This window comes from Camelus bactrianus, chromosome 8 (genome assembly GCF_048773025.1).
Source record: "Camelus bactrianus isolate YW-2024 breed Bactrian camel chromosome 8, ASM4877302v1, whole genome shotgun sequence".
Taxonomy (NCBI): domain Eukaryota; kingdom Metazoa; phylum Chordata; class Mammalia; order Artiodactyla; family Camelidae; genus Camelus; species Camelus bactrianus.
This window is the reverse complement of record NC_133546.1, coordinates 42,413,535-42,438,023: the sequence shown is the minus strand read 5'-3', so window position 1 is coordinate 42,438,023 and position 24,489 is coordinate 42,413,535. Positions and strand designations below refer to the sequence as shown.

General features: G+C 40.1%; 1 protein-coding gene across 1 annotated transcript; it reads left to right on the top strand.

Annotated features, from left to right (window-relative positions):
• Positions 1-8,621: 8,621 nt before the first annotated feature.
• On the top strand, positions 8,622-9,680 carry RFPL4B (ret finger protein like 4B). Its single transcript, XM_010965804.3, is given in 1 exon segment — positions 8,622-9,680. A coding segment is annotated over 1 exon segment (909 nt). The 3' UTR covers positions 9,531-9,680.
• Positions 9,681-24,489: the final 14,809 nt, after the last annotated feature.

The window sequence follows — 24,489 nt, the reverse complement described above, 5'->3', positions numbered from 1 at the left end:
CACTATTACAGAGAAATGACCAGCAGTTAGGTGCCAAGATGAAAAACAGGAGAGGATGGATCAAATATAGACTGTTGATCTTTGAATAATTGATGCCTGATAATCCTAGAAGAGCAAATAAAACAGAGCTGCACGAATATTTTCTTTCCCTCTACATATACTTAACTCAGTCGTCTTAGAGTTGTATGCCTTGGGATTTGATTTTTTTTAAAGCCAAACAGAATGCCTTTTTGCCTGTTCTCTGTGATGCCAGAAAAAGGGATCACAATTTGATAAATTGATTTCCCCCTAGTGAGACAATTTCTTGTTTAATTTTACCCTACTCTTCCTAAAATCACCATCCTATGGATCTCAACAAATCTAACTGCATAAGTGCGTATGTCTCATTTACATCCTTTCCTACTATTCATAAACCCTCCCACAAAGGAAAGGGGAGTGATGCTCAGCAATTGGCTTCCTGCTTGCCATCAAGGTTAAAATCAAAAGTACTGCAGTCTGGGGCTCCAGTTTCTGCAGAGACACGGTAGATGGCAGTCTGCAACGCAGATTCCCGTCTCTCAGCATTGCAGGGGCAACCGGCTGGGAAGAGATGGAATCTCTGGACCGGAGTGTTGTTTTTTCCAGCTTAGTCAGAGGAAGAGGTTATCCTCCTAGGAAATGATTTCTCTGCATAAACTTGGTTTTGCCGAATCAGTAAAGTAAACTGCAATTATTTGAACTACTTTGACAGCAAAGAATCTTAAGCTTCTTTAATTTAAGCCTGAAAAGAATCTGCACTTCGAAACTCTTCTTCAATGCATGGGATAATCTTTCAGTTATATGATGTGCTGACTTCCCTGTGCTTCATTTTTTATAAATCCCTAATACAAGATCACTCTGGGCAACCTACAGATAAGTCCTCTGGACATTTCATAAACACAAGCTGGATATACTTTATGATTTGACTTTCAACATCATGAGTGGACTAATTTGAGCAGCCGTGTATGCTCTCTCAAGGCCATATTTAATTAGGTGACTGTTCTTTGGTTATTTTAAAGCATTTAAATTTTTTTCGCATAATATTCCCCTCAAAACTTAGTGATTATTTTTCAGTAGCCCTAAATGGTGTGTAAGACAAGTTAAATTTTTTTTTATTACAGAAGAGGCAGGCATCTGGGACAGTTTTGTTGAAGATTTTAAAACTGTGACTACTTCAAATATAAGCAAAGAAATCATTTCTAATATGCTACTTATTCTTAGATGCAAAGGAGACCTTGGTCAATACCAGTAACAGATTTTTTTAAAAAAGAGAATTTCCCTAAAATAGAAGTTCTTAGAGGAAAGGAGAGATGTTATGTGTAAACTGTGTACAGCACTTACATTGAGATTTAATAATTTAGGTAGACACATATCCACTCTCACACTTTTCCAACTTTCCCTCCTGTCCAGATTTTTGTCCTCGAATTGGGAGCTTTCCTCTGACCTCTATTTTGCAGCGTGTGTGGCCTGCCTGGCCTTTCTCACTTGAACTAATATGCTACATCATATTTATTTTTCCAGACCTCTTTGTCCATTTAAAGTTCAGATCTGTATCCAATTACACAGTCCCCTGGAACTCCTATTCTGACTTTTCCTGGCCTGACTCACTCTTCTGGCACAAGTTAGGCTGAAATGGTAGGCATTTTCGGAGTTTCTTCCATTGGACTGGAGGCCATTGGACTCCAGAATTGTGTTGTCGATTGCAGGAGTCTCTTTCTTCAGTGTCTTCAACTATTCCCCTTCCTTAAATGCTGGTGTTTCTCAGGGTTCTGCCCTGGGCCCTCCTTTCAACTCTGCACAGCTTTTGTGGGCAATCCCAATCACTTCTGTCTTCCAGTTACCATTTATATTTATATGCTAATCCTTTCCATGTCTGAGTCTGGCACCCAGATCCTTCCCTTGAGTGTCAGAATTGTAGATACCTCACATTTACAAAGAAACTTAGATGTCTTGCTGGTCCCCATAGCAGGGGTATGGGATACAGGGGTATAGTAATATATTATTTGTGGTAGGAACACATGAACCAGTAAAGAAATTCATTACAAACTACCAATCCATAATACTTGTTGGGCACTTCCTATAGACAGTCATGCATAATTAGTATTCTTTTAGGGTGGGAGGAGAGCTTGGTTAGGAAATGAAACTATACCATTTATCTCCATTTCATTTATGTGGGTTAGATTAGTTGGCATTGCTTTCAAAGGTCTTTGATGCTATTTTAAGAACTGAGCATTAAATGGTATGACAGTTCTGAAAAGAGGATGTCTAAAAACAGACCAAAACATGTCCTTTATTATCTGTGTGTAGATGTCGTTGAAAAGATGTATGTGTAAACATCAGTCCAGTACATACCACAGGCCATCTTGTCTACTTCACAACATTTATTTGCCTTCTCATATATTTGTCTTACCTCCTTTAACTGCACTGTAACATATAGGACATCAGCTATGCCATTCCTGTTTTGGGATGGCCTCAGTATTTAACAGCATGGGTATCTCAAGGACAGTAGACACTCATTGGATGTTTGTGTGCAAGGCTGGAGGCATTGCTGGCTCTTCTGAAGGAGGCTAGTTATTTAGGTTGGTTTGTTTGGATTTACCTCTTGACGACAGGTAGCATGCTGCTAAGATGGCAGGCATGTTGTGTTTAGATGATAGTTAATTGAAAGATTACCACCTTACACTGTGTACACCGGACTGTGCTCACTATGCTAATTAGCCAGTTGGTCATTGCCATTTCTTTCTTTGCAATGATACCATGCTAAGGAACTCACTAATAGAATTGTTAAAAAAAAAAAAAAACAACCAAAAAACCTGAAGAGCTAATGTCTAACAACATTTAGAAGTATAGAGACATTCCATGAGTCACACCTGTCTCTTCAGTTAGGCGATAAACTACCAGTACAATGCAAAATATGGTAGAAAATGTAGCTGGGATTGAGGATTTTCAATCCTCAGATGAAGTCTGATGTGATTATTAAGATAGCATGTATCTGTATTTCCAGAAGCTAAAAGAGTTAGGTTAGCACCTATTTTACCTGTGCTTCAATTGGATTGGATTCTATGTGTAAAATGCACTTATTTTAACAGGGTACAACTTTATTTCTGTCTCCTGTGAAAGACAACTAGAAGTAGGCAGTCCAGAGAGATTTAGTAAGACACTGGGGGCACACAGCTTCGTGACTGTAGAGCTTTAAATTCATCATCTGAGAGGTTACAATGGTACTAGCACCTACCTCCTCGAGCAGCAAGGATTCAGTGCTAGAAAACATGTCACATACTTAGAAAAATGCCTGGCATATAGTAAGTGCTTAGTAAATGTAATTTACTAATGTGAGGGAGCCTCAGATGAATCAAGAGATCACATCAATAAATGAAAACTAACACTGTGATAACTTACTTGGAGAAAGGATGAAGGGTGCTTTGAAAGGATGTAATTGGAGTTTCTGACCTAGTCTGGGAAACACTCCCTGAGGAAATGACACCCAGCTGCATCTGAACCATGACCAGCGTTAGCGGGTGGCTGGTTGAAACTGGTTCCAGCCGGAGTGAACCCACCTGTCCTGAGTTGAGAGGGAGAGCGAGGAAGGACTGGAAGGAGAGTTTTGTCTGGATTTCAGAAGATGAGCCTGGAGAGAGGGGCAGCGTCCAGGAGGACATGGTAGGCATTTTGGTCTGTATCTGACAAAATACAGATACAGAGTATCAGCAGTGGGCAGCCATTGAGCAGGATGCCTTGGTGGAGAATGGAGTTAATGTGGCTGGATATTTGCCTTGTTCCTGAGCCTGATGGCAGACTCTGACCTCACAAGGCTGAGGAGCCCCATGGGAGCAGACTGCAGGCAGCTCGCTTTGATGTACCTGGATTCCCTGAGTAGGGGTGCAGCTCTCCTTGTTTGGAGAAATTTGCAGGCTGTATTCAATAATACGGTTGACTGTCAGTTAGGTGGAAAGGAAATTTATTTCGACCCAGACTTCCTCGACTACACGAAAATATTTCGACAGCCCTTAACCGGAGGAGAAAACATATGGATAATCTGAAAACACTTATCTTTGGCTCTAAAAATCTCAAAGATACACAGCTCCAGGGGCAGGGTCACATGTCCTTGCTCCTGCACACTCACCACTCAGGTAAATTCACACTGTTCCCCTCTGGCCTCTGCTCAGAGTCTGGGACCTAAAAGGTGACAGAAGAATTAGCCTACTTGGGGTGACTAAACATTACTCCTTTATTTCAGAGTGGGTGGACTAAGGTCATTGAAACTTACAGAGAGACCTAGGTTAGAATTCGTTACTTACAGAAAATTTGCTGTAGTTAAGGATATCTGTGGCCAGCTCTTATCCAGATAGGAACACACCTTGTGAATAAAACACGTAAACATTATTCAATTTTTTCCTCAATATATTTGGCAAAAAGAAAAAAAAAAGCTTCAGAAGAACCAAAAAAATAAGAGGTTTGTGAATAGGACCAGAGTAGAGATTATATATTATCAAATATGTAACTATGGACTCTAATCATCTAATCATCTCTGACTTTTTTGTAGAGTCTGTCCTTTCCAGTGAGTGCAGGAGTAGAACATTCTGTATATTCTAAAATACCTAAAATGTTGTCTCCGTGGAGCTTTCCAGGTCTGCAGAGCATGGATCCTTTTGAAGAGAAGAGCATGGGAGCTCCATTAGTGAGCTTTGGCGGCATTAATAATTCAGAGAGGTGCCTTATGTCTTCTTTCAGATACACAGAAGGGTCCACTTTAATGTAGGACAGGGCAGCAGAGAAGAAAGGAGGACGAGTCCCACACCAGGGGATGGGAGCTAATTGTGAAAAGCTGCCCCACTACAGCTGCTGCCTTTTGAAAAATACAGACTGCGCTTTAAGCCAAACACATCATCTTCTTGTAGGGATGTTAGTTCCTGACAGGGCTGACTATGTCCCCGCCCCTCACCAGAGGCTGCATCTTATCTAACTAGCATGTATGAAAGTCAATTTCTTCTTTAATCAGGAAGCTATGGAAACAAGCTCATTCTGTGATTTAATCTTAACTTGTAGAAGCACTAATGATAATTAAAAATTATTCCAAAAATTAAAAAAAAATATTTATGCACATTTTTGATATGTTGTCATGAGACTGTTAAGATATTACAGAAGAATGGCTCCATGTATTTCCAGCACTTGAAAATTTTTTTGAAATGTCATTTCTCCCTGAACTCAGCATTTTAGTAGTAATAAAGAATATGGGAATTAAATATTTCTGGTGAAGAAATATTTCTCCCAGCAAACAAAGGCTCAGGCCTCACAGAGTTAGTGTATACTCAAGCCAAAATCAGAGCTGGCTGAAAAATGTAAATCAAAGAGAGATGACACTTTCTGTCATAATTAAGCATCTGTTAAGGGCCTACTAGATGTCATGCAGTGCTATGGAGAACAACCTGATTTGGCATCATCATTGCAGTTAAATAATTTAAGTAGAAAAAAAAGAACCTTATCATAATTGGACGAAGAAAGGAAACTGATTCATACTTAGCTGCATCACATGAACTAGTTCTGAGACGGCAGAAACCACATGAAAAAGATGGTTGGGTTCATCATTAGGGTGTTTGGCTGCCAAGAAACTAAGATTTGGGACTGCCACTTGGAGTTACGAAATTTGTTGTAGAGCAATGGTCCTTTAATAATGGTCAGAAGATTTCTGGGGGGGAGACCCTATTAGGGCATCTGCAAAGTCTTCCAACTAAATATCTGTGGCAAGCCAAATTTTCTTCACATAGTTCAACCAAAATAACGTATCGCAGCAGATCAGCAGAAGCAGATGTGAGAATCCATCTGTCTTCTATTAAGCAGGAATTACAGAGGTTTGCAAACATGCAAAACAGTGGCATTCTTCCCACTAATTTTTTTTTGTTTCATAAAATAAAGTTTTTTTTTCCATAAAACTGTATTATTTTATGTTAACATATAATGGTTTTGTTATTTTAAGTGAATTTAATAAATTCTTTAAAAATGCCTCTCAGTTTTAATTTCTAATGATGTGGATATGGAGAAATAGAATTCACATAAGCACAAAGATTTTGGGGTTCTCAATCAGGTGTAAGAGTGTCAAGGGTCTTGAGATTAAGATTTTTTTTAAAGTTTGGGACCCATTGCTGTAGATGTTTAACTCAGGAAAATGAAGATAGCAACCAAGTAAAAATACAATGAAGGTTGTACAGTTGTCCTTGCAAGAAGAGCAAGAATCCTTTTGAGAAATGGGAGGTTATTTGGAATGCGTGTATTGCAGGGGAAGTCTTAGATTGCCCTTAGCAACAGGAGGAATTCACTGACTTTCCAACTCCCTTTAGTTTTTATTAAAACAATTTTCAAAATTGAAGTATAGTTGATTTATAATATTGAGTTAGTTTCAGGCATACAGCGAAGTGATTCAGTTATATATATATATATGTATTTTTTTATTTTTTAGATTTTAGATTATTTTCTTTCACAGGTTATTACAAGATATTGAATATAATTCCCTGTGTATATAGTAAATCCTTGTTGCTTATCTCTTTTATGTATAGTAGTTTATATCTGTTAATTCCACACTCCTAATTTATTCTTCTCTCCTCCCTTTCCCCTTTGGTAACCATAAGTTTGTTTTGTCTGTGAGTCCATTTGTATTTTGTATATAGATTCATTTGCATAATTTTTTTAGATTCCACATATAAGTGATATATAATATTTGTCTTTATCTGACTTACTTCACTTAATATGATAATCTCTAGGTCCACCCATTTTGTTGCAAATGGCATTATTTCATTCTTTTTCATGGCTGAGTAATATTGCATTTATATATATCTCTCACATTTTCTTAAACCAGTCGTCTGTTGATGGGCACTTGGGTGGTTTCCAAGTCTTGGCTATTGTAGATAGTGCTGCTATGAACATGGGGTGGGTGTATCTTTTTGAATTAAAGTTTTTATCTTTTTTGATGATTGTGCCTTAGCTCTTCTTCATTATGATTTTCATTGTTCTTTTTACATCCAATAAAGACACTATGTAATTTATTGTTTAAACTAGGACAATCCTGAAAGTAAATGGGTGTGTTATTAATATGACAGAGCAACAGGCTTGCCTGGCTGCTCTCTTTCTTATCCTGTTCAATAACTACCCTCCAGGAGTGGAATTGCTGAGTCAAAGGATATGAAAACTTCTGTAGACCCTCTTCACTCAAGTTGTGTCAGAGATGTGATTACATTAGGCAAGGCTTAATTAGATTTCAAAAGTGTGTTTCTGTATTTGCTCTCTAAAACGTTTTGTTTTTTAAAGTAGAGCTCTGAAATTAGAGAATCTAATTCAGGTGGCAGTAGGTTTGCTAGCCTGACAGAGAGGATAACTGTAGTAGTGTGAAATCGGACATGTGACCTCATGCTATCATCTCGCCCCAGAAGAGTAAGTTTACTTGATTAGACTTGGGGCTTAGACTAGGATCCTGATTGTGGGCGGGGACTGTGCTCCAGGCACTGTAAAAAGTCAGATGATCTGAGCTCAAATTCACTTTGCAGAGAAGCCTGGAGAGGTACAAGCACAGACTTTAGAGCTTTGGGGCATCAGCTGAAAGTCTCTAAATCAGTGTAAGCAATCTTTACTGCCTAGGCTGTTTCCAATATTCCATTTCTCTCTCATCCATTTCTCTCTCATCGGTTATACTTATCTTTCAAATGCCTTTATCTGTAGAGTTCAGGAGGGAGAGTCAGTCTTATCCTGTGTAGCAATAGACAGGATATCTGCCTTCATCCGATTGCCCCTTCTCCCATCCCTGCCTCTGGTAACCACAAATACGACCTCTTTTTCTATGAATTTGTTTATTTGTTTTTTTTGTTTTTGAAATATAATTGACCTACAACACTGTGTTAGTTCCTGTTACACTGCATAGTGATTGAGTATTTCTATACATTTCAAAATGATCACTACAGTATGTTTAGTTAAGATATGGTACCATACAAAAATATTACATAGCTATTAACTGTAATCTCCACATTGTACATTTTATACCCATGACTCACTTATTTTGCAACTGGAAGTTTGTACCTTTTAATCTCTGTCACTATTTCTTTCCTCTCATCCCCTCTGGCAACCACGTGTTCCCTGTAGACTTTGTTTCTGTTTTGTTATTTTATTTCTTTTGTTATTTAGATTCCTCATATAAGTGAAATCATACAGTATTTGTCCTCTGTCTAACTTACTTCACTTAGCATAATACCATCTAGGTCCACGTATGTTGTCATAAATGGCATATTGCAAATGTATATGTATAACATCTTCATTCATCTATTGTTGGGGACTTGGGTTGCTTCCATAACTTGGCTATTGTGAATAATGCTATTTCTCTTTCTTGTGATCACTTAACATTTTGAATAGTTTTTCTCACAGAGAGTGCGTTTACTTTGATTCTCTGGTGACTTAGTGTCACTTCCATTTATAAATTACAGAAAGATTTGTATTATTTAATTTTTGTATTGAGTTTAGATACAGCCTGGTTATTGAAGAGCAGATTGTGTACAGAAGGCTCCTGATCACTCCCAGAAGCTAATAAAGGGCCATTTCAGCTCAGTTCACTGCTGAAGAAGAGCATGGACAAAAGTCTGCAAGAGGAGGCAGCCTGTGCAATTCGTCTGGATGCTTTCTTCATTGCCCTCTCCTGTGCCCACATTTTCTGCTTTGATTGCAGGCAAAGTCGGATAGAGGAATGGGAGGATCTGAAATTGACCTGCCCCATATGTCGAGAAGTCACTGACAACCGTGTTTTGGAGGAATGGCAAGTTGAAGAACTGGCTCTTCTCATCTCACAGCATGGTTCCCTGCTGGATCAGAGTCTGCACATCAGTGATGAGTGCTGGAAGTTCTGAGAGGATATAACTCTGGATGCAGACACCGCCAACTCCTTTCTTGTCCTCTCTGATGACCTAAGGAGTGTCCAGTGTGGGAAGTTCTGCCAAAACCTGAAGGAAGGTCCCCAGAGATTTGCCTACCAGCCCTGTGTCCTGGGCACCCCGTGCTTCTTCTCTGGCAGCCATTACTGGGAGGCAGAAGTGGGAGAAGGGAAGGAGTGGGCTCTAGGGGTCTGCAAAAAATCAATCAAAAGAAAGAGGAAGAGCAGTTTCTCCTCTGAGCATGGCTTCTGCATCATCAGCATGAAGGCAGGAACAATCTATACTGGCTCCATCCTAGAAACCAGAATTCCTGCAAGCCCTGGCCTCAGCCAAGTGGGAATTTTTCTAGACACTGAGTTGGAAGAAATCAAGTTTTTTGATGTTAGAAATGATGCCCTCATCTACATATACAGCAGTTTCTCCTGTTTGGAGCCTTTGTGTCCATTCTTCTGTCCTGAGTTGCCAGGAGAAGGTGGTAGTGGTGCCCCCCTGATCATCTGTCCACCGGAAATTCACCCCTTCCTAGAAGCTTCCTGTGAGGTGAATGAGGTCTTTGATGTGAGAAATGTCAGAATGACCCAGGAAGAGACAGTTTTGGAGGACTTGTAGCTAAATGACTGGGTTTTAGGAGGTGTTATTAAGCTCTTTAAAGCTTCAGGTTTTCAGTCTTTACTTGGGGATAACTGTGTCTCTCACATCACAGCCAAATAGCTGTGATGATCAGAGACTAAACTGTACATTTATTGCATAGTAAATACAATAGGGAGTTTTCAATTATAAATTAAATTATTACAGTTTTGTGGATAGGAATTATGTCTTTTTCATTACTTTATGCCTTTTCTGTAATTCTTGATAACTCTCTGAGGGGAAAAGAAGAATGAAAACCAGTGTGAAATATTTAGATATCATATTTAAGTGAGAGTGACAAAGGTACTGGGAAAGAACTAAGTTTCTCATTTTTAATTTCTTGAAAGACAAAGACCCTTTGACTGAGGTAGGTGTAGTTAGTGGTGATTCGTGTTTGCTTTAATGGGAATTATCCTTTGCCCACTTTAATAATTGGCCTATTGGGTGGCTGTCAAAGTGGTATGGTATATATAATGGGCAAAGGGTGCCAACAGGATCAGCCAGAGAGTGTCAAGTTTCTCTAAGATTTTGAACCTTCTGGAGTCAGTTATATAGGGAGGGAAACAATTGTTGGGAAGGCTGGACCCTCTCACATCCAGTCTGAAATATGTCCCTCTTCCTTCCCACCAAACCCACATTGTCCTAGACTGCAGTTTCCCACACCCTAGTCTTAAAAGCTCATGATGGCTCCTTTTCAAACCATTCAGCTACTTTCAGGTTGTATTATTAGAAATTTACAGAGTCAGCTACTTCCGTGGTAGCATCTGCTCTAGAAGAGCTGGGTTGTGATACATTCTGGAGTCTGTCTTTGACTTTCCTTTCCAAAGAGACCCAGAATTATCATCTCCTGTTTCTTTCCAGTTCCAGTGGGGATGGAGGGACAGCCCAGTTTGGGTGGTTTTTTTTGTTTTTTTTTTTCTATTGTTCTTATTCCCTTTTAATCCCTACAGCTTAATTTCAGGGGCCTCCTTGCCCTTCTCTGACACTGGGTTTGGGTGGGGTCTACCCTGATCTGCCTTAACAGGTCTTTACAATGTTGAAACAAAAGTTTTCTGAGACAATACCTATGATGAGTGATACACTATAATTCACTTTTGTTATGGAAATGACAGGCCAGCCAAGAAACAAGCACCACTCAGAGGATTGGAGTACTCAGATTTATTATGCCAGCGGGCTCAGAGGGGCTTCTGCTCTAAAGCTCTGAGCCCCTCCAAGACGTGTGCATGAGATTTTATAGGGTTAATTACAAGCTTGGGGTATTTGGCCAATATGCATGGAACAGCTTTAGCAGCATCATTATCACAAAAGTAGAGGCAGGGAGGCAGCAAACCAACATTTCAAGGCCACATATATCTCTTTGAAAACCCAGTTGGCTAGCAAAAAAAAAAAAAAATGAGCAGGGAATCAGCAAACTGACACTTGTTACACTTAGATTTACTAGTAGGCCCAACCCGGCTTTTCCTTCACACTTTTATTTTATTTTATTAGAAAAAATGCTGGTCTCACACACTAATTTGATTTTACAACTCACCAATAGGTTAAGAACTGCAGTTTGAAAAGCTGGGAAGGTTCCCGGGCTTCCAGGCCCCTTCTCCTGTCTTTGAATGCTAAAGAGAAGACAGCCCTACTTTCCCTAGGACTAGAGGTAACAGTATGTGTTGTATCTGCATTGTTGTGGGACACAACACGTAGGCCAGTGACGTGGGTTTGTAAAAGAATTTATCAGAGATGAAGGAGGAGAATGGTGAAGGAGTTTACTAGGGGAAGGCTGCCATAGTGTGAAGGAAAAGCTGGGCTGGTCTAACAAGATAACTCACAAATCTAAGTATTGGAATACTGATCTGAGTTCTGCTAGACTAACTTGTAAATCTAGGTTAATTAGTGTTGGTTTGCTGTTCTTGTTTTTTGCTAGCCAGCTGGGTTTTCAAAGATACATATCTGGCTTTGGAATGTTGGTTTGCTGCCTCCCTGCCTCCATCTTTGTGATGATAATGCTGCTAAAGCTGTTCCATGCATATTGGCCGAATACCCCAAGCATGTACTTTACCCTGTAAGACCTCATGTGCACATCTTGAAGGTGCTCAGAGCTTCGGAGCAGAAGCCCCTCTGAGCCCGCCGGCGTAATACATCTGAGTACTCCAACCCTCTGAGTGCTGCTTGTTTCTTGGCTGGCCTGTCGTTTCCGTAACAATAGACAACAGTGGGCCATACAGACAATAGATGCCTATGTGAGCCCCAAGGGTCGGTTGTTGGGGTCTTTTATTAGGCAGAGTCACAAATTACCCGATCGGCTTGTGCACAAGTCTCTGACTGGTTGTAGGTGAGGTATTAGTTTGTTAGGGCAAACATGCCCACTAAAGAATGTACTTTATCTGTCGAGGGATCACAGGCAGACATCTTGTTGCCGAGTCCAAACTTGCTCTGCTTGCAGCACGACAGGCCAATAAATCTGGAGACAAGGTGTTGGGGCAAGGAATGGCGACTTTATTCAGAAAGCCAGCAGACCGAGAGGATGGCAGACTAATGTCTTGGAGAACCATCCTGCTCTAGTCAGAATACAGTCTCCTTTTATACAAAAAATAAGGGAGGGAGAGGGAAAATAAGGGAGGGGATGTAGTTGATTGTTGTAATCTTTTTGCTGCAGGCATTCTTTGTTCTTGCAGCCATCCCCGTGGGCTAGTCATGGTTTCCTGTAAACCTCCAACAAAACAAAGGTTATTCTCTACTACAATCAAAGAGCCCAGGAATAGGGGTCATTTGACTTTGAAGGACGCCATTTGGCCCCACATGCATATTCCAGGTTCTTTCCAGGGCCATTTGCTTTAAAGGATGTTCTGTCTCTTCCTCATGGGGATTTCAATTCCAAGCTTCCGTTCATCCCAGCTAAAGGACCTGAGTGATTTTTTTCTTTTCATCGAACATTAGGGGAAAATGCCAGTGGCCAATGATTGGCCTGTTTCCTTTTCCCTGCCCAATTGAATCACTGTGGTCCAGAGGAATGATGGGGACTGGGTCACATGCTCATCCTGTGGCCAGTCGCTATTTATCCTTAGCAAAATATTTCACATATCTAACTCCTTAGCATGTCTATTGCTACAAACCTAATCCAAGCCTTTCATATACCTCATCTGAACAATTGGGACAGCCTCCTTCTTTGCTCCACTCTGGCCTTTCCATGGTTCATTTCCACCCTGGCTGGCACCAGAACAATTCTTTTAAACTACCCATCAGGTCGTTCCTGTCTTAAACCCTTCAAGAACTAACAGGCCAATTAGAATAAATTAGAATAACTATTTGCCCTCTCCCACACTCTCCCCTCACTATTCTCCAGAAGCATGAGTTTTCTTTCTGTCAGAGACTTCTGCCAGAGCCAGCTTCCTGGGGCACAAATCCTATTTTCATCACTTTTAGTTCTGTGACCTTGGACAAGTTACCTAACTTCTCTAGGCCTCAGTTTCCTAATCAGTAAAGAGGGATTAACAAGAAGCCCAGCCTTTAGCATTGTTGTGAGGGTTAAATGAGATAATTCTCGCTGATTGTTTAGCTCTGGGCCTTGCTTGTAGATTGTGCTATTTGTTTCCAATTAGTGACATCATCTATTATTTTTGGTGACATGTGACTTTGGCTGTTTACTTAACATACTCTATCATGTTGTAAACATCTTTTTAATCCCAGTTTTTTAAATACTTTAAACATATTTAGGAAGAAGTATTGCATTTTGACTAGTCTTTCTTTTAGTAATGAAATGATTGTTTCTGAGACAGGAGGGAAGAGGGCAGGGCACAGCCATTAAAGGAATGACACAGCAATTAAACATTTTGACTCTCAGTAGACCTTGAGGCTCAAGATTGCGGGAGATTTGACTTCCAGTAGACCTTGACTTTCGTTATATGCTCATTGAACTGCATTAGCATGATAAATGACACACCTACAGGCTCCATGACAGTTCTGAGGCTAACCATAAAAGGTCAAAAAGTGGGTCATGGCCCAACTCCTGGGAATTCCTGCCCCTTCCCCAAAGTGGTTGGAATAATCCTCCTACTTGTTAGCATATGAAGTTATGGAGCCCATAAAAACTAACAACTTGGCACCTCACTGTCACTCTCTCTTGCCTTCTGAGATAGCCTGCATTCTGTGTATGGAGTGTGTCTCTGAATAAATCTACCTTCACTCTACAATGGCTTGCTCCTGAATTTTTTCCTGTGTGAAGCCAAGTTCCCTCACTTGATGGGGCACATCCCAGGGACTTGCCTGGGACCCAGGACATGTCCATCCTCTCTCGCCCCATTTTCCCTGTATCAGTATTACTTATAGTTTGATAGAAGAAAGCATCTTGGAGTGCCCACCCCTCACCCATTTGTGTAAGTTACCTCTCTCCTTCCCATCCTCCAGCTAACCCTCCCACTGTTGCAAATTTTGTGGACTGGCTGTATACAGAAAGATTTTAATTAGTGCTGGGGTGCCTCAAAAAGCAATAGTAGTATGGGGATACATTACAATTTTAAATCTGATTAGCATAATAGGATAATATCAATTATGACTATACTTCCCACTTCCCCTCCAATAGCCCTCCTCAGATTTCAGCTTTCCAGTCCTCAACCCATCCTATCCCTATCTGGGGTTCTTTAATAATATACTTCCTCATCCAAACTTGGCTTGAATCATACCCTCTACTCTTTTTTCACATCTGCCTCTGCCTCTCCTATACTGTCCCTCCAAGGAATACATTTTGTACGTAATATTCTTCCCTTCACAGTTTTCTTGCTCTAAATGGGATTAACTACCTATCCCAAACTGCCTCAATCAGCATGACTGGCTAAAACTACTGCTAGGTAGGGAAGGGCCCTACTAGGAAAACTGGAAAAGGCCGAGGAAATGCAAGGAAAGATGAGAGCTGGGCTGAGCTCCAGCGGAGGCTAATGACGGCCAAGCAACTCAATTCTCCTCACCTGAGTCAGAAAGGGTTCCTGAGCAGGGACAGGGAAAAACACTACCCTTGACGTCACTATTTGGGAGAAAGACTAGTCCCCCACCACTTCTAGAACATAGTTGATTTGACTAGCTTTATTTGGCCACAAAGACCCAGATAAGGGGCTGGAGCAATGGTTCTCAGTCTTGGTTTCTCTTTACAATCACGTGAGGAATTTCAAAAATTCCCACAACTCAAACCACATCCTAAACGAATTAAATTGGAGCCTTTGAGCATGGGGCCCAGACAGCAGTACTTTTCCAAGTTTTTTAGGTGATTTCAGTGTGCAGCCAGGGTTGAAAATCACTGGACTAAAGCATTGGTTCCAAAAGTTTTTTGTGCCTCAGAATCTCTTGAACAAATTCAGTTAGTCTGAAGTGGGGCCCCAAAATTTGCATTTGTAATAGGTTCCCAAGTGATGCTGGTGGGGACCACATTTTGAAACTAGTGGACCAGAGGACACAGTGCACTTTAATTTTAATTCTTGAATTAATCAGTCAATCAATTGCATTTCAATTAATTAATTTAAAAATTAATCCAACTTTAATTTAATTTTAATTCCTGCATTAAAAACCAAAAAATTGGGATGGGGAGATTATAGCTCAATATTAAGAGTGTGTGCTTAGCATGCATGAGGTCCAGGGTTCAGTCCCCAGTACCTCCATGAAAAATAAAGAAATAAATAAACCTAATTATCTACCCCCACCAAAAAAACAAACAAACAAAAAGAAACAAAAACACAAATTTAAAAAGTCCTCGAACAATCTAAGAGAAGGGAAGGAGGCTGAGTGGTCTTAGCTGGGATTAGAACAGTTTGTTGACAAACACTGTGGACGTTCTAGCCTACCATCTGCCTCTCGTGACACTGATCACAAAATTTTCGTCATTCTGATACCGTGATCAGACCATAAAGTGTGTATAAAAATGACTGCTTGCTGTAATGATCCAAGCCTGTATTCTTCTTAATATTTCATTTTAGAACTTTCTGTTAAGAAAAAGGCTCTTGTTCAAGCCCTACTGGGTCAGCTTTTTTTTTTTTTCACAGAAAGCAACCAGGAAAAAAACGGTGAAATTTTCTGCTTCTTAAGTGGTTACTGTCTTTGAATAGCTGTACGTGTTGGCTTAGAGTTTGGTGAGTGCTGTTTTTCTTGTTTTTCATAGGTGGCAGATTCTGTCTAGGCTCTGGAATGTGTACATAGGTACCAGAAGCAGCCTGGTCTCAGACTTCAACGTGGCAAACTTCCAAGAACCTTTCTTAAGGAACAGCTGGCTCTCTCTGCCTGCTTTTTGGTCTCGTCCTTCATCCTGCTGCTCAGAATGCAGATGCTACTCTCTCGGACCATATATATGTATGTATATGTATAACTGAATCACTTTGCTGTACACCTGAAACTAACATTGTAAATTGACTGCACGTCAATAAAAAATAAGAATTTTTTTAAACAAGAAACAACAACAAAAGAACCAAGAAGGCACTTCTTTTCATACTTTCTTTTAGGAGTTTAAGAAAAAATCAGGACGCTCCTCACCAGCGCCACCCAATTCCCCACGCTTGCCCCGCCCCAGCCACTGTGCTAATCTAAAACCTGCAGGGGGCACCTGTGGTCCTGTCACAGGGACTGATATGTAGCTTGTTTTAAGGGAACCAATGATCTTAAAGTTCCAACTTCTGGATTTGTATCCACCAGAGGTATTTTTCACATTCTGATACTTGTTACTTTTTTAAAAACCTGATAATAAAAACATGGTATAATATTCAAAAAGGTGCGGAGTGAAACTGTCTCAAGACGCTCTTGTCCCCATTTCCCTATTGCTTGGGGACACTTCCAGAGGTATTCTAACTGTATACATATATACTTCACAAAAATGTTCATTTAGTATATACTTTGTTTTGTACCTTGCTCTTTTCACTTGAGACTATTTAAGGCAATTTACTTTAAATGATTTTTTCCCAGGACTCAGATCATGAGAACTTCCTGTACTGTGTTCATCAACTTAGCCAATTTTCTGAAAATAGTTCTCAATCAGATTTGTAAGTGTAACATTTTCTTTCAGTTTTTCCAGAAAGTCTGTAGCCCTTCTCACTCCAAAACACATGACACCATGACTGCCATCAAAAACCTGCTGGAATGTCTAATTACCACAAAATACCAGTAAAAACAGACGGACCTCATGCCCTGTATCTTTCAAGTAAGACACGATTTTATTTTTTTAAGCGTGGTTTGTTGGGTATAATCAAAAATAATGTTTTGGTAAAACCCTTAGAAAAGGTTGAAATGCCAGATTTATTAAAGGATTTTGATTGTGATCTCAGGTGATTTAATGGAGACCTTAATGAAGGGAAGCAGGAAGTTGCAGTTATCTCTTAGAGAAAAAACATGCTGCTGCTTCACTTTACCAGCAAATCCAGTTTGTGGCCAAAGGAGGAAGCCCAGTATCGGTCAGTGCTGGTGATCCTGAGTTAGGCTAACAGGGGTACAAGCATAACTGGGTGCAAGTTTATCATTAAAGATGTTGATGTTTTTAAAACTGGGCTTAAGTGGGCAGAGAAGGAGGTGGCCTTTGGTTTGTAAGTAATCAGCTCAGGCCCAGATACTCCAGACAGCCTGAGAAGAGCAATTTTGAACTACACCTATAAAGATCATTTTTAAAATGATGTATCTCCCTACGGTTTGTGTCTGCAAGATGATGAACCAGAAGAATAGAACCGGGATCATTCTTTGCCCTGATTAAAATGGTCCTTAATGTTACAAATTGAGGAAGATTAAGTACATAAACATAAACCTTTACCGATGATTGCCATATATTTTTTAAAAACAGATTTATTTGTGCTTTTCATAACCTCTGAAGCTCCATTTGAGCTCTTTTTTTTGGGATGAAGATGGCAGAGATGATGGACCAATGACATCTGTACTTCACAAAGTATGGCATAGTTTAAAAAACAAAGTAGCTTGTCCCATTTGTCTTATTATTTCCCAAACATCCATATTCTCTCATGCCAGCACAGTTTTGCTTTACGTGCATGTCTGTGGAGAGCAAAGGGAGGGGCTGTGAATGGGATAGTGGGAGGAGAGAACTGATGATGCTTCCTGTGGCTGGTGCTGTACAGGGAGGGCTCCCTGGCTGGAAGAAGGCCAGGACTGCGGGAAGAGAACTCTAGGCAGACAGGTGAAGGTGGTAATTTATTGGTGTATGCTGATTAACTGAAAGTTCTTTCTTTGATTTGTAAGCAAAACCAAACATTAGACACTGAAACGGCAAATGACAAAGCTTAACAGCCATTCTTTATTTTTCACAAAGACCTTAGAAAACAAGGACTAGAAGGATACTTTAAAATTGCCATATAGACCATAGTAAGCAACTCTCTGATTAACACAGTATTTAAGAGTAAAAGAAAATTAATTAAAACAGATCTTGAAACATTTATTGAACTTCTACTGCATGCCAGGCACTGAACTCATTGTGTAACATGAATTATTAAATTTTCACCAAAGTCAAATGAGCTGTGTATTCAAATACCCTCATTTTAATAATTAGGAAACCGAGGCAAAAGGAGGTTAAATAAGTTGCCTAATTATTAAGTCCCTTTTCTCCATAAGTGGCATATAGCCAAAAATGACAAAAATATACCCTGGATCCAAACAGTTGGGTTCAGAGGCCATAGTCTTAATTACAAATGTGGGACCCTGCAGTGGCCATTTCCTCCTCCAGTTCTTGGCCAGCATCTCTAACTGATGCCTCCCCCTCTTTCAAAGTCCTGACACAGAGCTCCGGGGTCCCACTAACATTTAATTAAATGAAGCATTCAGGTTGCAAGCTATTTGCCACTAGATTCTCAAGCATCAAAACCAAGAAAAGGCTGCCGGCTGCTATCCCTGCTATTTAACATTGTTACCAAAAAGAGGCCAAATGAATAAACTATAAACAGGGCTGTGCAGGTTGCTGCTTGTACCAGCTCTCGGGAGCCATCTGTGCATCTCTTCCTAACTCCAGGTTGGTGACGTCACCTTGGTATCTTTTTTCTTGAGAATCAGTTGTTAAACTTTTATCGGCACGGCCCTAATTTATAAGCTAGTAATAAAGCTAACTATTGAAAACAGGTAAAACTTCTGTTACTTAGAGAGTATATGATTTCATATGTTGAAAACCTTAGGGAGTAAAAACTTCTCAAAATTAAGGACGTTTTTTAAAAATCCAGGCCAGACTGCTGATCCAGGCCTCGTGACTCCTTTGGTGTTGATTGAATTCACAAATAGCAAAGCTTGGAACAGACAGCATCTATGATTTCCCTCCTGTGGAGAAGGCTAAGCAGTATGCGGGAGTGGGGAGAGCCAATGTTTAGTGAGAGCAGGACGTGGGAAGCAGTCATTCTGCTGGTTTTGAGTCCCAGGTTCAAAAAGACCCTGGGCACAGCTGCATCTCAGCTTGGCTTGCTCTGGTTCTGCCACGAGATGTGACAGAGTCCTTCCTCTAAATGCAACTTTCTGTCTAAGCCAGTTCAGTTTGGGGTTTCTTACATTTCAACCTAAACCAGATTACCTAATAAATCCATCTATTCTTACAGAATCTATAAAGGATCTGACATCTTTCCTGCCCCCACACTCTTTTTGCAGGGACATCAGTGTTTTACTTAAGATGACTTTACCTGTCCCAGATCAAAAGGGCAACACCTTGAGTGCAAACTATTTTCCCAAATTTGCTGGCATTGTATATCTAAATGTTATACAAAGGGTTAATGATTTGTGGTGATAAGTATAATCATTGAAATTGGGGAGCAATACTCTGGTGTTAAAAAAAAAGGGACCTGGTTTTAAAAATGCAGACCTCTGTAGTGATGATAAATAATTGACCAATGCTTGGCTGCTAGCCAATCACTCATCTCTTCATCAGCACTGTGCTGAAAACAATGTGATTCCTTCTTTCTGGTGCTCATTTCATTATTGGCAATTTCACCCTCCCCTCCCCTACCCTAAGTGCAGGTCTGTGACATACAAAAATTTTCCACCCCCATGTCTTGCTTCTTGATACTGTACCTAAATACATATCTCAGGCGTGTACAAAGGCTTCTGGACAGAGCACATAGTACCTTCTCTTGGAATGACAAGAAGGAAGTACCAAGAGGTGGAATTTGTTACGAATTTAGAGAGTGGGGAGCTGGAAACTGATGAACTAAAATTCATATTTTATGGCAAGATGGGAAAAGTTTAAACATAAAAACTTTCCCTGCTCATCTGGGCCTCCTCCCTCCCCTTATTGTGTATTGTGCATCTGCATTAACCAGCCGTCCTTAGGAGACAATCTTCCTTTTCAATCTGATAAGGGGTAATCACTTTGTATGTGTAGCTCTCAATTGTGTAAACTATCAGTACATCATTTAATGTATAACCCTTTGTCTCAAAAACGTATATAACTACACTTTGACTTAGCCCCAGCCCAATGAGCCCCACCAGCTTCTTAGTACTCCTCAGGGGTTCTGGAGAGTCTCCTCATATCTGGATCCATTGCTTTTAAGTGATGACACTAAAACCTTTATTAGTGCTGTTTTTATTTAAAATTTGGAATCTTGAGGGGCTTTGGTGCAGGGACTTTAGGGGGATCTGGGCAGGAGGCCCAGGGAAACCATGTGTGGCTGAGTTTGTGTTAAATTTGGCTTAAACTGAAAAACAAAAACAAAAACAAAAACCAAGTTGATATATTGTCCGAAGAAAATTTTGCTAGTGAAATGAGAGACAATTATTCAGCTCTGAAGAACAAGAGACATCTGTTCTTTCTGGCCAAAGGAGTTCTCAGGTGACTGAGAAGCTAGCAGAAGTGTCTGAGGATTAGTCCTCGTGATATGTAGCTGTCCTGCAGGGAAACCCTACTACAACATTAAGTAAATGCTGCTCTTCCAGGCATGCACGATATAAAGCCGGTCATCTTGTGCTCCAAGCGCTGTTGGAGGAGTTTTAGACTGTTGAAGGGAGAAACTGAGTTGGGTAAAAGAGCTGAATTGACCCAAGGGTAACTTTTTGGGGAGCTAGACACAGAAGTAGCACACATCTGATCCCCAACACTGACTGTCCTCAGAAAGTTGTTCACCATTATTTGTGGTAGCAAAAAAACAGGGAATAATCAGGTTAAATGTAGGCTATACAGCGGTTACAAGGAATAAACCAAGTAGACATTTAGCCACATGAATAGATTTCCAAAATATAATATTTATATCCTATGCTATTTATGTAAGTTAAACATAACCCAACATAATATTTGTATTTTAAAGTTTTTCATACATACATATATAAATGAGAATATTGAAGTTGAATTAAAAGTACAGATATTCACTTTAGGTTGGGAGCTTACGGAGGGGGAGGAAAATTGGATTATATGAGATGAAGGGGATAAAACTAAAATAAAATAAAGAATAAATAAAGATAATGTGTCTTGAGTTGATGGCATGATCAATCCCATTCTGCTCGCCTACAATAAACAAACAATACAATAAACAAACTTACAAATAAACCAGTTACCCTCGAGAAATAGGGAGGGTTGACCACTTAAGTTCTGGCTTAGTGGGAGCCAGGAGGTGTGCAGATGTGGAGCAGTCCCTCAAAACTCATTTCCACCTACTGTCTTTCAGCAGTCAGGTCCCCCCATTTATATTGCTCCCTGGCCTCTGCAAGTATCTGTATTAGGGCCTCTGCTCTACAGAACCTTGTTCCAGGTAGGGGTCTCAAAAACAGAAGACCTCATGGGCATGGACCAATTTTGTAAGCCTAATATGGTGAATTAGTTTATCCTGAAAGCTGTTGCTGTGCTGATGAGTCACCTGGGCTGAAAATCCCAAAGCCAAGCAGCTTGGAAGATTTTACAGTCCCCGAAGTCAATATTCACCCTAGGCAGGATCCCTCAGAAGATCCAGATAGACAGAGAAGTAATCCGAAATTAAGTCCATGAAGAAACCTTTATGAAAATGTACTGTCTTCTCCCATCATTAATAATTCAGGTAAGAGACCCACAAAAAGCACAGCCAAGGTGAGCATCTTTTGACTCTTCTACTATTTGGAAATGATCAGACTTTCAGTCTCTGATTATAGTTTCTAATTTACCCTGCTGAGACTGTGCCAATGAAGTCTGAATCCTGTAGCTTTTGGTCAGAAAATAGCAGCTTTCCAACCATGACCTTCCTTGATTAAAATGCTAAGGATGTTCTATTTTCAAATATCCAATATCTTGAGACCACTTTTAAAAATTAAGACCCTTTGGTAGGAAGTAACAGAAATTAACTCAAAATCTTAATTAAAAAAAAAGATTCTCTATAAAGAAAAGGGTAAAGTGTTTGTCTGTAACCTTGGATGAGATAACAAATTTAACTACAACATTTGTAACTGATATGTAACAGGTACAAAAAACTAAGAAAGCTACAATAAAATGTTTTATTTAGGGCAAAGGGAAAGCCCAAAGTGCCCCGATTCCTGCATACATTGGTTGCCTGTGCAGAATACATATTTCATCCCCAAGGGCAGTACTGGTAAGAACAGTGAAGTGAACGGACTTCATTTTATCGAATTGCTTCTTTGTTTAACTGAGACTGAGAGCCAAGGGGCATTTTGCCAGCATGTGTTAATAAAATTTTCTATCCTGTGTTTGATAAGTTAGGGAAAATCAACCAGAAATGGACCTGTTTTTGGCTATGTGTAGATTTGGATGCATTATGGGTTTCTTCCATTTTAGAGGAACCAGTTTTTGTATTTAACTCCGTTTGCTACCAGCAGAAGGGTACCTGTCCTGGAGATTGACATGCATCGCTGTAAACACCCACTGTTATAACAGTCCTCATTAACATAGTTAGTTCACATATGCAGCTGAAGCACTGACTGGGCGTCTGCTCCTGTGTTACTAAAATAACTTACACAGCTTCTAATATTGGGCAGTTTACTGCCAACGGTGTTGTGAATGGTACACAACGCAGGCTAGGACCCAGATTTCTGGACTTTGTACTGTCTTTCTCCAAAATGAACTAGGTCTCCTAGAGGGGAGATAATGCTAAATGTGGAGCAGGAAGAGCAAGATCGGTCTGGAACATCTTAGTTGATTGGGAGCAATGATAGTTTCCAAGACTTTTGGGGTGGTATCAAGAGGGGAAAAGAGGCCAGCCCTGTAGAAGTGAACAAGTCAATTACTACTGTAAGGTGAAACAGATTGAGTTTATACAGACATTTTGGTTTCATAATATTAAAAAACCAGGTGACATCGACTGTGCTCACAGACAACAGAAAAACAGTTGCATTAAACACATGAATTTCAGTTGAAGAAAAGCTAATATACTGAATGAGTGATATTGTGAGCGTTACACATAAGTGACTATTGAGAAAAAAGTCCATTTGTATTTCCTTAGTAATGAACATCCATGATCTCAGCTGTCCAGATGAGGCGTTTGTCCCTCCCTCCCTCTCCCGATGGAACGTTGCATGGGGGCACAGGCAGGCCCATCATCTGACATGAACTCCTTACTCGGTGGCCATGTGGTCTCTCTGAGTCTTAAGATACACAGTTAAGAGCTCACCCTACTGATTCATCACTGACAAGTAAACCTGCTTTGGAGTTAACAAACTCATCAGCAGCTACCCTGCTCTATACACAGCCACCCAGAGACAAGTGCTGCTGTTAAAAGGGCTGAGCTCTGCTGGTCAGTCAGGACTGTTGCTCATATCCTGTCCATCCTACCTGGCTACTCACCTGAAACTCATCTATAGATGTGTGTGTGTGTGTGTGTGTGTGTGTAGCACAGACAAATCATGGTGCCTGTGGTGCTTGTCACATTCATCCTGAGGTTGACAGTTTTTAGATTAAGAAATTGTCCTGCCATTGACTAAGGTAGGTAGTTGTTGCTACTTCAGCATTGGCCACTTGACCCATTAAATGTGACTCTTCTGTTTTGTTTTGTTTTTGAGATCCCTGATATTGAGTGCTTATTTTAGGTGGAGCATTTGGGTGGGTTAGGAGGGTTGGAATAAATGGTCTTTCATATCATTAATTTGGGGAGTCATGTTCAGTGAATTGGAAGGAAATAGTGCGCACTCTAGTGGACATTTTGAGAACTGGCATAGCCTGTTGTGCAAAATAGCAAAATAGGTCAGGATTGGGTCAGTTCATGGAGACATCAGTACACACTCTTGACATCCCTTCATCTGTAGACTTGTGGTTGCTGCCTTTGTGGTAACAAAAGGAGTCCAAAAGCTTAACCACAGGACCCGAAGAGAGTGTGTGTGTGTGTGTGTGTGTGTGTGTGTGTGTGTGTGTTGTGTTGTGTAGAGTGCAGCAGAAGCCTACTCCTTCACTCCACTGCCCTTTGTACAATGTTAAGGAAGAGGGGAAGGTTTGGAGAGATGCTCTTTTCATAGAAAAGCAAGTCAGAGTGTCTGGGTATCCTGGCATCAAAATATAAAAATGCAAAAAATCCTGCAAAGTTAGAACATTTCTTCTAGTTCTCATTAGACTAAAATCATTCTCAAATGATAGAGCATAGAGAATTGCTCAAAAAAGTGCCACTGAAAAAAAAAGCGAAAAAAAAGCACCACTAAATGTACTAAAATATAAAGCTTTCCCTGTAATCTATAGTCTGTCTCTCAAGTTGTCATGGTGTTTTTAATTTGCTATTTAATATCATTGTAAGTAAAATTTATATATATAATTTTAAACTATTTGCACAAATTATACCATTCATCTCTATAATGTATAATGCTAGTTGTAAATGCAAATATAGGAGCATTTAACTTGTATGCAGATTCACTGAAATTACATACAGGCATATGTGTTTTGTTTTACCAGATGAGTGGAAAAACTAACTCAACTGTTTTTATTTCACTTCTTGATGTACGCAAAATATGGGCTGCTCTCTCTTTCCTTTTCTTCCCTTAACTTCCATGTCATCACTTTCAGAGTAAGTGGTTGGTTATATAAGGAAGTAACACAAATAAGGGAGGCTGTGAT